General features: G+C 31.0%; 1 protein-coding gene and 1 long non-coding RNA gene across 5 annotated transcripts; one reads left to right on the forward strand and one right to left on the reverse strand.

The window, feature by feature from the left end:
• Positions 1-4,357: 4,357 nt before the first annotated feature.
• LOC111905279 (2-oxoglutarate-Fe(II) type oxidoreductase hxnY) lies at positions 4,358-7,012 on the reverse strand. Of its 2 annotated transcripts, XM_023900969.2 has the most exons (11): positions 6,876-7,012; positions 6,359-6,554; positions 6,155-6,253; positions 5,995-6,046; positions 5,791-5,912; positions 5,594-5,694; positions 5,460-5,518; positions 5,268-5,324; positions 4,985-5,030; positions 4,689-4,768; positions 4,358-4,604 (listed from the first exon to the last, which is right to left on the reverse strand). In XM_023900969.2, the coding sequence occupies exons 1-11, from the start codon at positions 6,960-6,962 to the stop codon at positions 4,520-4,522; spliced, it is 984 nt and encodes a 327-aa protein (XP_023756737.1). In that variant the 5' UTR covers positions 6,963-7,012; the 3' UTR covers positions 4,358-4,519. The 2 variants fall into 2 exon arrangements, with proteins under 2 accessions (XP_023756737.1, XP_052622615.1); XM_052766655.1 differs by having other exon boundaries at positions 6,343-6,982.
• Positions 7,013-8,677: 1,665 nt separating this feature from the next.
• On the forward strand, positions 8,678-12,291 carry LOC111905278 (uncharacterized). 3 transcript variants are annotated; one of them, XR_008225982.1, is made up of 4 exons: positions 8,678-9,105; positions 9,233-9,568; positions 9,730-11,849; positions 11,970-12,291. It is a non-coding gene; the product is annotated as an uncharacterized LOC111905278 (long non-coding RNA). The 3 variants fall into 3 exon arrangements; XR_002854807.3 differs by having other exon boundaries at positions 8,679-9,105; positions 9,175-9,568; positions 9,730-12,291; XR_002854805.3 differs by having other exon boundaries at positions 8,693-9,105; positions 9,730-12,291.
• The last annotated feature ends 3,256 nt before the right edge of the window (positions 12,292-15,547 follow it).

A 15,547-nucleotide genomic window follows, 5' to 3' on the forward strand; every position in this document is an offset into this window, starting at 1 on the left:
TAAAGAATATTTGATTTCTTTTATAAATGTTCCAAAAGATTACATTATGTTATGTAAAAATATGATTTTATAAAATATTTAATGTTTAATTATTGATATTAAAATTTATTTTTAATAAATCCGTGTAGTACACGGGTCGCACACCTAGTTAAATGGTAATAAATAGTTAAACAAATAGTTGTTAGTTTCTTTTTTCTCTAAAAAAAGAAGGTTCATGTTGAAGATGTCTTAATGAAAATGAAGAAAAATTGAGAGAGAAAGTTAAATTGTGGGATCATGGCATATCATAATTTTTGTTGTTCGATTGACATAATTCCAATAAATGTCTAGAAGCGGTCATTATTTATTTCCATTCCATAGATATAACTCTATAAGCAAAGATGTAAGGCCATTTGTAATGGTCTTCACGACCACCACTGTCTTCCACCTCCACGTCACCACCACAACTCTTCTCCTTGCAACCGGGATAGTGTGCACGAGAGGAGATCGTGGTCAAAGCGAGAAAGAAGACAAGAAGAAGAAAGAATGCAGAGAGGAAGAGTTTGTGGTCAAATATGGTGGTGACCACGATCCTCCACGACAACGAGCAACCACAGAGGGTGGGGATATTGTGCACGACCGTTGTTCGTGGCCATGTCAACCACAATGAGCCTCGTGCTCAGTATAGGTCTAATCATATGATCTTATCCGAAACTTATTATGACCACGTTTATTGGGATAAACTTTTTAAGTTTGCTTTTGGTCCATTATCTTGTAAATCATACCAAAAAAAAAAAGAAAGCAAAAAAGTGTTTAAAGAGTAAAGGCTTACGGTAGATTGACAATGATGTATTTATATTCCTAGCAAAATGTCATGGTAACACAATAAATTTATGTTATGGTTCGGTTTGGTCCTTAAATTATTTTTTTCGCAATAGGTCATTATAGTTACAGTTTACCTATCTATTGAGTCAATTCCATTAGTATTTAACAGATCACCCATTAACCGATTATTATAAATAACACGAATGATTCTTATGGTTTCTATTTTTTATCGTGATTACTCCTTCACCTGCATCACCATCATTCACTTATGACAGCCACTACCGTTCACCTCCAGCAACCTCATGTTATTTATTTATTTATTTAGAGTTCAATCTATTAGCAAAAGGATAGGAAGGAAAATATGACAAAGATAGGAAAGGTGACAAAGCCGAAAACAATTTCATTTTTCTTTTATAGGTTGTTCACCATCTTCATATAAAAAGTTTACAAAACATTCCTCTGCTGCCGTTTCAAAAATTCATTTAAAATTTCATCTCCAACATCCAATCAATTGCCCATCTCCAAAGGCTTAATCATGCTAACCTATTTACATTCTTCAGGATTTCTTGTTTTTCTTTATAGTATTTCCACGACAAATCCGTAGTCCTTTTACGTACTTTAATCTCCAAAAAAGGATATCCCCACATTGATATATTAAGTACCAAACACAGACATACGGAAACCACTTATATTTTCAACTATCATGATACTACGAAACTTTAAAGGGAAAATGACTTATAAGGGTAATTATGTTTCAAAATCGTTCAAAAAACATCATTCAAGTTTAGTTTGCTCAAAAAACATCATCAAAGTAAAGTCTTTGTACAAAAAACACCAACGAACTGTGTACTTTGTTCAACTTTCACCTTATGGTAACCTAAAGTTACCTGTAAAAAATAATTAAAGGAAAAAATACAAGAGAAAATGACTCGGGAAAGTAATTATGTTTTAAAATTGTTTAAAAAATACCATCAAACTTTACATTTTTTTCAAAGCTTGCCCACTAGTAACCAGTATGTTAAAGGATGACTTGGGCATCCTTGGGCTAATTATTGGTGACATGACATAATAATCAGTGACATGTCATTAGTTGATACATTTCTTCTTTAAAAATCGATTTAAGGCTTCTTTATGAACGGTCAACTGTAATTTATAAAATGTCTATAAGTCGCTCAAGGAATGAGATTTGTGAAATTCGAAAGATGCATAATGTTTGTAATCCATTCTAGTTTAGTCATGACATGTAGCTAGACAAGATGCAAATGACAAGTAGATTTCATGACACTACAAATTGGCATAAATATTAGTCAAAACACTGTTTTTGTCACATTACAAATTGGCATACATATTCAAAAAAGTGTATTGCTCAAGATTGTTATACTACCTATAGCAAAAGCTTACGCATATATATTCACAAAATGAATCACATAACTAAGCAAATATATACGAGAAAGACATAATAATGATTTCGGTTAAAGTTACCATTCGGTTGGGACAATCCCAAAGTTTTTGACATGATTAGTCTTCGTGGTTGATGTCCAAATTTGAGAAGGATGTCCATAACCACAAGGGTTTGTATCATCAAATATCTTATGTGTCTTTAAAACGTGTGAGATTGAGTTGGAGATCATCAATTTATAAGAAGAAGAGAATTGGAGGAGAAGAAGTCATTCGTTTATGAAGAATCCCTAAATCAATTCATAGAGGAGGAATATATCAATTAATGTCTTGTCACTAATTATTTTGCAATGTCATAATAGTTAGGCCAAATCATCATTTAACCTATAAGAGTTGGGTACTAGTAGGGTAATATTTTGAACAAAATATCTTACTTGGATGATGTTTTTAGAAGAGACCAAACTTGGATGGTGTTTCTTGAACGATTTTGAAACATAGTTATCATTTTGAGTCAAATTATGTAGTTCGATGGTTACATAATTGCCGGTTACCATAAAATGAAGTTTGAACAAATTATGTAGTTCGCCGGTGTCTTTTGTATAAAGGCTTTATTTTAATGGTATTTTAATGTTTTTTTTGAAAGATTTTAAAAGATAGTTTAAGGCATTTTTCCAACTTTAAATGATATTTGTGGGCCTGCTTCTTTGTAAATAAAGCACGAAAGGTTTTGTTATTCTAAAACAAACGAGTTGAATACAACATACTCATGCAACACGTGTCACCACATACAATTAATTATCAAGTATATGATTCACAATCATTTTGTGTTCATAAAAAACCACTTTGGTGTGTAAATTGCAAAACTTGTGTTGTACACTGATAAATTGGAACTGTATTGATGGAATACAGCTCAGAGGATTGAAGTTGGAAACAAATGATTATAAACGCACAAATTGGCACTTACCTTATATTGTTCTTATACGATCTTTTAAATTGAAGTAACCTAACCTAGATGGTGTCATTTTCCTTTTATACGAAAGGCGTCGAAGCCAAAATCGATGTCAATTGCTGGAGGTGAGTATTGGTGGCTGCCGGAAATGAATGGTGGTAGTGTCGGTGAGGGACCAACCACGAAAAAAGTTAAAACCATAGGAACCATTTGTGTAATTTGGAATAGCTGATTAACGAGGATCTATTACAAACTAACAAAAGTTACTTAATAGATCGGTAAGTTGTAAGTTTAATGACATATTATATGAAAAAAATAATTTAGTGACTATATCAAACCATAAATAAGTTTATTATAGTGTAAATTACACGAATTTACAGTAATTTACGTGTTTGGTCCCTAACTTATTTTTTTTAACTCGGAAGGTACCTACTGTTTGTTTTTGTTACGCGCTTGGTCTCTATATTACCTAAAGGTACTGTTTTGCCCTTGATTTTTTTTTTAATTTATTTAAATAAACACACCCCAACGGCCCAACCTCACCCCATCACCTTACCTTACCTACCCCATCATTTTTTCCTATTTAAATTATAGTCTTTTTAGGTAAGACATGAACCAAATGCGTAACAAAAACAAACATTAAAGACCCAGTACGTAACAAAAACAAACAGTAGGGACCTTGTGAGTTAAAAAAATAAGTTAGGGACCAAACGCGCAAATTACCACAAACCATAGGGACTATTTGTGTAATTTACTCTTGATTATACAACATTTACCTTAAAAATATAACCTGTTAATTATAGACCGCAAAAACTTTGTATTATCTTTGTGTACATTAAAACTCTTATTATATTCTTTTAAGAATTTCCCCCCAATAGTGTATCCATGATAAGTTTTGCTTTTCGGCTTAAAAAATGTTATTCACATAAGATGGTGTTTTTATGGAATAAAATAAGAGAAAATGACTTAAAAGCCATAACATTTACATATTTTAATGTTTTTACTCTTGACATTTTTTTACCATTAAAGCTCAAAAATTGTTTGTCTTTTTTTTAAATATGACATTTGACAGAGTATATCATTTTAGCATGTTACCATGGCACATGATAGTCATGTTGGTTGTGATGATTGTTAATCTTCTTGGCTACAACGTGGCTACCACTGCCTCATTCTCTTTCTCTCTACAAATATATTAGCTACTTCCTCTTTCGTTAAACACCTTATAAGTTCAATATAATATGCAACACATAATAGTCTTTTATATGAGACTAGTTTCACAATATGGAAATTGATAATTTTAGTTACTATCACCACAAATCTAAATAATAATAACTATTTTGTTACTTTAACAAATTGGTCAAATGAAATTTAGGGTTTTTTGTATGTACTAAGTTGAGCATGAGTGTCTTGATATCGTTGAAGAAGGTAGGTTTCACATTTGATTGGAGGAAACCTAATAAAATCAAATTGTTAAAAACGATAACAATAAAGCAATAAACACTTAACAAATAAATAAAAATGTTTTTACAATACTTACTTGGGAGGGTTTTTCTTTGAATGGCAGGTAGGTAAGCATTCAACCATACAATCATGACTTGGCAATACAAAGTATGGAATCTACAAGAAATAGCAACATACTTTCATTGATTTTTTTTATTATATCATCCTACTTTGATTTTTCTAGTTACAGTATTGTAATTTGAAAAATCTACCCATTTGATAACTTGTATTGTTCTTTGTTTTTATATATAAGAATGAGTTGAAAATCATTTAAATTACAAAATTAAAAATAAGAAATAAGAAAATTGAGTAATATTAGAAAAAAGGTAGTACAGAATATCGCTCTTGACCACTTCCTAACACCCGATGTAACGTTGACCTGTACAAAAAAGTCAATGAAGTCAAACCTATCACCTCAAAGAGTCAAAATAGAATATATTCATTTTGTTTCATGTTTGACATTATTTCTCTGGAGAAAGCATTTGTTTCAAGCTCTTAATATTTAAAAACTGTATGAAAATTACAAAGACTTAACATCAATTATCAATTTGAGAAATATTCATTTGATCTCAAAAGTCAAAACCACGCAAAATTATAACATGATATTTTGTTATACCTGAAAATACAGTTGCTCCATCGTTCCAGCATATCACCAAGATTTACCACAAAGGCTCTGAAAAGATTATTATAATTTATAAAGACATTAACTGATTTGTAAATGCAAAAAGACACATAATTTATCAATCTTCTTATTCTCCAATGGTGTAAAGTGTCAACTGTTGTTTTCTTTTTGACATAATGGTCTTACCCTTTTAAGGGTTCAACAGATTCCCACACCTGAGGCTTAGCATCTTTGTCCTTGCATATCTTTTTAAATAAAAAATAAATAAAAATTAAAACTTTGTAAAGTAAAACATGTATTTGTTGCTAATATTTGCATACTTGGAGTCCAGAAACATTATCTGTTGCCAAGAGAGTTATAAAACCATAATCAGAGTGTGCACCAGCTCCATATATTCCCTTCAAAGGGTCAGATACTTGGCCTACAACATAAACCATTTTTTTTTAATCATCTTTAATTAAAAATAATGTTGAAAAAATTAAAAATCATATTATCATTCTTGAGTTTAAATTCTCACCTTCATAATGCAGTAAACGTAAGATTGCAATCGGATTGCCAAGCATTTCTGGTCTTTCAAAAAAGTTGGCATCAAGATCAAGAGAAAGGGCAATGAACCTTGCTATTTTTCTAACTACTTTCCTAAAAGAAAAAACTCATATAAACATGAAGTACAAAAAAATGGTCATAAAATTTGGTAGATTATAAGTTTAAGAAAACTTACAGAGCTTGTTGATGATATTTTTCCATAGTCTGCCTCCATCCAAGCAAGATATCTGTCAAAAACATTCAAACAACATAAAATAATCACACAAATTAGAATATTTATGCAAAAAGGGTTATTTTTCCAACAACAAGTAGTTGAATTTTGAAATTAGAATTACCTGAATCAGGCCATAAATTTGGCCCATAAAATGTTCTTTGAGCTTCAGGGTTATCTTTAGGAAGCTCGATACCAATGTAAAATCCTTCCTTGTGATCACCTATGATATTTTGATTTTTGTGCAAATGAGTTGTGAAAAGTTTTATGATGAAAGTTGGAAAGAACAGGTGGATTGTTATAAAACTTTACTTGAGTTTGAACAAACCATGGCGTTGATTGGCGGGATCAAGGAGTTCATCAAGAACAGGAGTGTAGCCTCGGTGTTTCTCATTTCTAAGAAGCTTCATTTTCTCCTCTAATGGAAGATCGAAGAGCTTCTTGCTTTCCGCAAAAACTTCATCCATAAATTCCTCACTGATTCCATGATTTGTTACGTAGAAGAAACCGGAATCTACGCAGGCCTATGAAATATAAAACATATCAAATTAACGACAAGTAATCTTTGAAAAACTTAAGTGGGGTTTGTTTAGATGATATCCGCGGAGATGGGACCTATAACTAATTAACTCTCCAGTTATTGATACAATCCTTTCCACGAAGTTCTTTTTTCATATCCCTAATTTTCAAATCTAATTGTAGAACAAATCAATATAATAAACAAGCATGTATTTCCACAACCGATAACAAATCGCAGACACTTGAACACCCAAAATCAAACTATATCTCCTTCTGAATACACATACACACAAAAACGAACATAAATCCTTTCACTTGAGAGAAACCTGTTTGAGTAAGGATACAGAGGTGGGAATATGAGGAGATGAGAGATCGATAGAGTTCAATTTTGAAACTTTTTTAGAATCCGCCATCCAACACTTATTTCTTCTTCAATTACCTTCTTTTGTTGCTTTGATATTAATTTATAGGATAATGACTTAAAAGGGAGTATATTTTTTGATTTGTATAAGTGTAGTCATTGGATTTTTTTTCCGTCCACATTTACCCTCTTTAACTTGTTAAGCTATACACATTTAGTCTTTATGACCGGCTACTCCAGGTTATCCGGTAAAAATGACTTAATAGGGTAATATATTTATCTCTTTGTACACATTTAGTCCTTAATATTTTTGTACACATTTGGTCCTTAATATTTTTTTATTGTAAAATAAGTCATTTTTGTTTTTTTATTCATTCAGTACTTATAAATGATTTCTTTAGGTTTTTCTCATGACATCTTATGTGGGATAGTCATATGGTGGTGAGATAGTTTCAGTTGGTCCTGCTATATGTTATAGGCCAAGATACCTGGTGCGGGCCGACTATAAGTTGTAGGTACGAAGACTCGAGAAGAGTGATTGGACTAAGGCATCATGCCAACAAACCCTCGGTATTCTAGTCCGATGACTAGTTGGACCTGTTGCATGTTGGCATTCCAGTCCGATGACTGATTGGGCCAAGGTATAACAATCTAATGAGTGTGGGTCCGTTATGCATGATAATATGTTTATTGTGTTGGGTATTCTGGGGGAAACTCACTAAACTTTGTTCTTACCCAATTGTTTATGTTTTCAGGTTCTATCGTTGGTCGTGGAAGGCGAATGCATGAATGTACATCAACATTATTGAGGATTACGCATTTCTTATATTACTCTAATTTTCGATAAATGTATTTTGGAATAAACGTTTTTTTCTTAATAATGGATTTATAATTAGGGAGTTTTGCCTTATTTAGAAATGGAATTTTTTGGTTGTGAAAATGAGAGATTACACATAAACATCAACAGTCTCACACACTTCATCAATGATTGTCCCACATAAGATGTCGTGAGAAAAACCTAAAGATAACATTCATAAGTACTGAATGTGTACAAAAACAAAAATGACTTATTTTGAAACAAAAAATATTAAGGACTAAATGTGTACAAAATGAAAAATATATTACCCGATTAAATCATTTTTTCCGGCTAACCTGGAGTAGCCGGTCATAATGACTAAATGTGTATAGTTCAACAGGTTGAAGGGGTAAATGTGGACGAAAAAAAAAACTCAGTGACCAAATATGTAAAAATCGAAAAATATATTACCCTTTTAAGTCATTATCCCTAATTTCTATGTGAGAAAAGGGTGGAATTACTTTTACCTGCAACTAGTGTATGCTGGGAGAATCTCACTCGGATTCAACCCTAAATTACTTTTTAAAGCAGTTTCTGTTATTTTTTTATCCATCAGATACTCAAACTTGAAAAAGAGTCCACTTTGCAAATAATGTTGTTTTTTTTTAATTTATGAAAAAAAAAAGTATTTTAGACAAAATATATACCCATGTTTACTTTAAAATTTAAAAATATGGTATTTCGTTTGTAACTTACTAACCGTTTAAAGTTTAAATTAGATAAATCAATTAATAAAAAAATAAAGACTATAGTTGCATTAGTTGATAATAAATAAAAGATTGTTAAAGAAATTGGTACATACCATAAAGTATTATTGAATAACACTCAACTCATTTCAAGTCATGAAGTAATTATATATCCTATTAATCGCTAAAAACTTGATGAACAAGAAACTTTGAGAATTCTCATTTCTGCCACATATTTTCCTTATTTGCACATGGAAGTCTTTGCTTTCTTATTTTGCCGCGCACTGAAGTCTTCTTCTTTCTTATTTTGCCCCTGTAACTTGAGCTTATCTTCTCTTCCTCAAAATCGGTCCATTCTCCTCCAATATCTATCACTTCCTCTCCACCGCCTTTGTCTATTTCTTCTTATCTCAATATCCTCCCAATTTTATCCGGAAAGGCTTCCATGTCTCTTGTGATTTCCGACACTCCTCTTTCTTGCACCACTCCGACGATCCCTTTTGTTTCATGGCTTCCGATTATTGAATCGGTTTCCTTCTCTTCTATTGCTCATCTATTTTACCCTAAATTGAACATTATCTCTCAATTAAACCACCGATCAACCTTATTGATCAGCTATGGATAAATCGGGTATTGCTGGATAGGGTGTGAAGGTAGGAATCAAGTTGAGTTAAGGGTGTTTTGAAGTAAACGGATAACTTTTTTTTTTTTTGAAATGACAGATCTTTTGGCTTCCTTCACTCTAAAATTACCATTTTTTCCGATTTATCCTTTTTCTAGGTATTTGATGAAGCGGTCACTGATTTGGACACTATTTGTATGTTTCTATTCCAAATTCTAAAATTCCTCTAATTGTATATATTTTTTTTCTAATATTTTGATCTTTATGTTTTGCTCTTTTTGGAATCAGTCTTTGTTCCTTCCATTTGGTGTATATTTCCATGGTTTTCTTTGATTAACTATAGATATCCAAGGGAGTTCATCTATAATTCTTGATGGGTGTGTTATTGTGCAAGCGTAACCACTAAACAAACCTTATTTTGGCTTCAGAAGAGGAAAAGAAAGAAGAGTTTTTTTTTGATTTATCTTTTGATGTGAATGCTTTCTACAAAAGTTGTGAGTATCCTGTCTTCACTTGTATTCCTTTTTTTTTTTAAAAAAAGAAAAAAAAAAAAAAAAAAAAAACTTTCCCAGTTAATTTTTTTGTAGAGTAAGAAGTATATGCATTAATATATACCATTTTTTGTTACTTACAACATGATTAAATATTTGATCAGGTGATTAAAGCTTATATTTAAAATCGGTTATAGTACCTGTACAGTTTCATGCACTTGCTTTGCTCCACCAGGTATGCCAAAAATCTGTTTCATGCCCATCTGATGCTTTTCTCATTTCCCAATTAAAGGATTAATCACAAAAATGACCAAAATTGGAACAAGATGACCACATTTTTAAGGATAAATGGTTCACCTGGAATGAGCTAAAAGAAGTCTACAAGTGCTATATAAGATTCAAGTGCGATCCTATCTAATATTGATGTTATTTCATGCCATTTTGACAACAAAAACTAAACAGCCAACTGCCATATTTTTGGTCAAATCTAATTACAAAAAATTACCATTTCCACAGGTTTATTGGAACATTTTGACAGCAAAAATTTTCCAGAAAACTTTGTATGATGCATACTAGAAACTAACTAAAAAGATAGATGTTGACCTTGAAGAATACAATAAAATGAAGGAAGCATATCTATAATTCTATCGTGGAGCTTTAAGTCTACGATACGGAACAATAATATTTTTTCTTATTTAAACATTGTACTTTCAAAAAATTGACTAGAATGGTGTAATAACAAGTGCCTTTTGAATTTTAAGGAAATAAATAGTTATTGATGCGTGTATTGGTAGTACTGCTTTTCCAATGAAATTGGAATTTCAGATTCCATCCCATTGTGTGTTTTGGAATTCACTCCATATCAATCCATCAAATCCATGTTTGATGACGTAGAGTATTCTTAGGGGAGGACGGAGGGAATTAAATTCTATTGCTTCTTTTTATTTTAGGGGGTGTTCGGATTAGCTTATTAGCTTATTGCTTATTAGCTTATTTGTGGTGGGAATAAGCAATAAGCAATAAGCATGGGGAGAGATGCTTATTAAAATTAGCTTATTTAGCTTAATAAGCTGGATTTTATCAAAACATTCAAAGTTAGCCCCCTTAGAATGCCAAAATATCTTCGTTATATTGGGTTTTGATATATATATATATATATATATATATATATATATATATATATATATATATATATATATATATATATATATATACCATGAATAAATTTACATTTATACAATTAAAAAAGTCTAAAAATAAAAGAAACTGTTAGAGATAGCAACGGGGGCGGGGAACACAGGGGACCCTAATCCCCATCTCAATCCCCGAATCCTTATTCCAATCCCCATCCTCATCCCCATCGGGGAATATAAATAAACCCCCATCCCCACCCCCAACGGGGAAACAAATATTTCTTTATCTTTTTTAACATGCAAACTTTTACGTACAAAAAAACTCTATATTTCAATTTTACCAGCATATGATTAAAAATTTTATAAAATATATAAGTACCCATAAATTGCATAAAAAATATAAATAAATTTTCTACTAAATTTAAATACATACATGAAAAATCAAGTAGAAAAAAATTATCAGATTGATATTTAAATAGATCAACTAAAGAGAAATATATATATATATATATATATATATATATATATATATATATATATATATATATATATATATATATATATATATATATATATATATATATACACGAGTTTAAATTAGATAAAAGAGAAAGCAAAAAGTATAATTTCAACCAAGTAATTACTAATGAGTTAGGTTATTTAGATCAAATTTTATGTATTATAAACTATACTATAAATATACGTTCTGTATTATTTTTATATATTAATATATGTCGGGGGCGGGTCCAGGGTCGGGGATTAAGGGTATCCCCATCCCCACTTTTTTTTATTCGGGTATTCCCCATCCCCGGTCAACCTGGGGATTCTCCAGTTAAAACGGGTGCGGGTTTCGGGTTCCCCATTGGGTATGTGGCTTTTTGCCATCCCTAGAAACTGTAATAAGAAACTCGATTGTTTGCAATTCATTAAATTACATTAATTGAATATTTTTCTCCTTATATGACTATTTGCTATTTATTGTTATAAATTTGGTCCATTGGGACATGGAATTTCAAAATACAAATCCATCTCACAAGTTCATTGGGATTTGGACGTTCACAACGCAACACATTTAGAACTACAATCCAGAGATATGACACCGCCTTTTTCGAAAGTTGCATTTTTTGTTACACTCGTGTTATGTTCCTATGGTAATTATTTTCCCTTTATTCTCAAGATATCTTATAGTTTATCATGTTTCTTCCTATATCTCCTAAAACTATGACTAATGCTTAATAAATTTAATGTTTTATTCTTATTTTATCTTTTAGTATTGGAAGGTTCTAAATCGCTTGAATCAATGACAAGTTCAGTTGGGAAACATACTGAACGCAAGATTTCCATACAAAGTTGTGCACGCAAATGTGTGCTGAGATAAGATAGTGCACATTTTTGTCCTGGAGGAATAGAATTTTGCAATCAAGGTTGTTGTACATGCATATTTCAATAAAATGAATTAGTCCAATGATTGATTTTGATTTTGTTCAAATTCGACAATTTATGAATCTTTGCTTAGTGATTGGGCTCTCGTTTAAATTCAAGATCGGTGATTTTTTCATTGAATAAAATAAATTAATCCGTCGGTTGATTTGAGTTTTGTTCAAATTCAAAAGTTTATGAATCTTCGATTAGTGATTGGGTTTCTGTTTAAATTCAAAATCAATGATTCTATAATTTGAGTATGTAATGTTTAATCTTAGTTTCTGAGTTCCTAGATGATATGAAGTTATGATTAAATGATTATGCATGGTCAGACCTAAAAAAATATGGCTTTTATCTACATTATTTATTTTGTGGTGATGATGCATGACCCATATACATATGACATACAAAAAAAAAAAATTATGACATACAAAAGGAGATAGATAGTAAAAAGACCTTAGTTTAGTGTCTCCTAGTGAATATATATTAGTTTGTCTACCAATGAATGTATGCTTAATGGGTTTGTCCATGTCAAATTTAATGCTCTTTCTTTTCTCAATACCTTATATTGCCTAAAACAATAGTGAGTTATATACACCCAGTAACTAATTCTTTTAGACACATTCTTATTGATGGCATTTTTTGTATCGACACTATCAATGTTGAATCCATTATTAATATTCATGTATGTCAAACTTAATTTTTTTTTGAAAAGGCGGGAATTTTATTAAAAAATCAGCACGAAGTTAGAAAAAGAACATTACAACAACATACAAGCAGTGACAGGATTATGTAGTCAATTAGTCCATCCTATATTAGCTTTGTTACACCTATTGAAAACCCAAAAAAAAAAAAAAATTGACCAATCACATATATTTATGTGGACAAGATTCATGATCACGTTCTCAATTCAATAGTTGTTCTTTATCAACTTTAATCATATGTGATTAAATACATCTAATCACATGTGATTATATATATATATATATATATATATATATATATATATATATATATATATATATATGTTATTTATATGGACAAAAATGAATATTGTCTATATAAATCATAAGTGATTAGATACGAATAATCACAATATATATATATATATATATATATATATATATATATATATATATATATATATATATATATATATATATATATATAAGGTTAGGTTAAAGTGTTTTTTACATTTATTGTGTGCTAGAATGCACCAATAGGAATTTAGTAAAATTATATTGTCATTTAATTAAATAATGATAGATATTAAATGGTTTCCATAATTGTATATATATTAAAATATTAAATGATATCCATAATTATAATTTTCTCTTGATGGTAATTAATTAAATTCGTCATTAATGTCAGCAATAACATTCTTTCAGAATGAATTCGTATCTAAGTTTTTATATCAGCAATAACATTATTTCAAGACTCACTCACTTAAAATACAATAAAGTTGTATGGAATATAAAAAATGAGGGTGTATTCTAGTATAATATACTCTCGTTCTCCTAGAATACACTCTTATTATTTTATATATGAATTCATTATGAAGGAATATTATTATTGACATATTAATGACGAATTAAATTAGTTTCCATAAAGAAGATTATAAATATGGATATCATTTAATATACATTTAATGTTTACTCAATTTTTATTGGTGCATTCTAGCACACAATAGATGTGAGAAACATTTGAACCTACCTCTCTCTCTCTCTCTCTCTCTCTCTCTCTATATATATATATATATATATATATATATATATATATATATATATATGACAAATTACTTGAGACTAAAGAAAATAGAGATCTTGAGATTCAACTTTAACTATATATTTGTCATTTGTCATTTTAACGTTCCAGTATACCGGCAACAACGAGATATGCCTAATCATAAATGATTATATCGATGAGAGGTATAATTATATAAGATTATATATGTTTATACGTATATGCCTAATAATAAATAATTATACATATATGTCTGTTCACAGATTGAGTAATTATATATGATTATGACGGTGGTGAAAGAGATGATGGTGGTAGAGCTAGAGGAAGTATAACTGACGGAGGTGGCTGTGGTGGAATCAACTGGTATCAGAGGTGGTGGTAGTGGTAGTGGCGGTGGCGGTTATGGTGGTAGGGATTGCGACGGAGGAGAAAGGAACGAGTGACACTGTATAATCATTTATGATTAATATAGACCTATCGCACCGGTATGCCAGAGAGTTAGAGTGGCAGATGTGAAATATGCGGTTGTGGTTGAATCTCACGATCTCTATTTTTTTAAGGAAAATGACACATACAACCTATGAACTTTCTAGGGTTTACCCTTTTAGTCACTTAACTTTTTTGTGGCTTTATAAGGGAACAAAGTTGTGGGCAACTTGTCTTTTTAGTCTTGTTACCTAAACTAGCAGGTAGATATGTCATATGGCAAAAATAAAAACTGATTTTACTAATTTTAAAAGCCAAGTCAGCCAAATAGTCAAAATTAAAAGTCAAGTAAGCCAAACTTCCCCATCTTGTCTCCTTCAGCGTTTCACACAATCAATTAAGAAATTCAATCGGAATTTGAGTACAAAATCCGGAAAAATACAATCGTTGATTTGTCTTAAATATGGAAAAACCTTAACCACGTGATTTACAAAAACCTTCTAGACCTCATTAACAATGGCATCCAGTAAATTGATTTGTAGAGAAATTTCCAAATAGCTCCAAGGAAACGATAGTGGTGGTCTTACCAACAACAGCAGGAACAGGCGGTGCTGGGGCTGAAACTGCAGCAGCGGTAGAAGGGCAACGGTGGTGGCAGGTGGTGTTGGAAACGACGATGTAGACAGCAGCTGGCGATGATGGAGGGATGCGATGATAATGGCGGATTTACTGATTCTTTTACAGTTGGCTGATCGAATAGTGTCACACCCCAAAACCGGAACGACGGAAACGTTCTGGGGTGGATGACGTCATGTCAAGTATCACAACACATGCATATAGTAATCAAAGTACAACAAAACATTGCATTAATAGTAATAATTTTACATGGTTACATTACATAGTATCAAAGTAATACGAGCAACATATATGAAGTGCAGCAAGGTACTTAGGCCATCTTCATCAGCAACTCCGGGGATGTACCTGTCTAATTGCTTACCTGAGATTACAAGTTATTTGAAAAGCGAGTATCAGCATTTTTACAAATGCTGGTGAGTTCATAAGCATTTAGTGTCATTTAGTCAAATAACTTTAATAAGTAGTAGTTTAAGTGCTTTCAGTGCTTCAGTGTCCTTTCCAGAAAATCCTATATTTTCTTTAAATAAAGCAGCCTTCTACCAAGACTGTTTCAGTGCATTGTGGTAAGAGGTAGTTTTCCCTTAATTGATATTGTTATCAAAATACTGAATTTGATTATTTA

Source organism: Lactuca sativa, chromosome 8 (assembly GCF_002870075.4).
Source record: "Lactuca sativa cultivar Salinas chromosome 8, Lsat_Salinas_v11, whole genome shotgun sequence".
Taxonomy (NCBI): domain Eukaryota; kingdom Viridiplantae; phylum Streptophyta; class Magnoliopsida; order Asterales; family Asteraceae; genus Lactuca; species Lactuca sativa.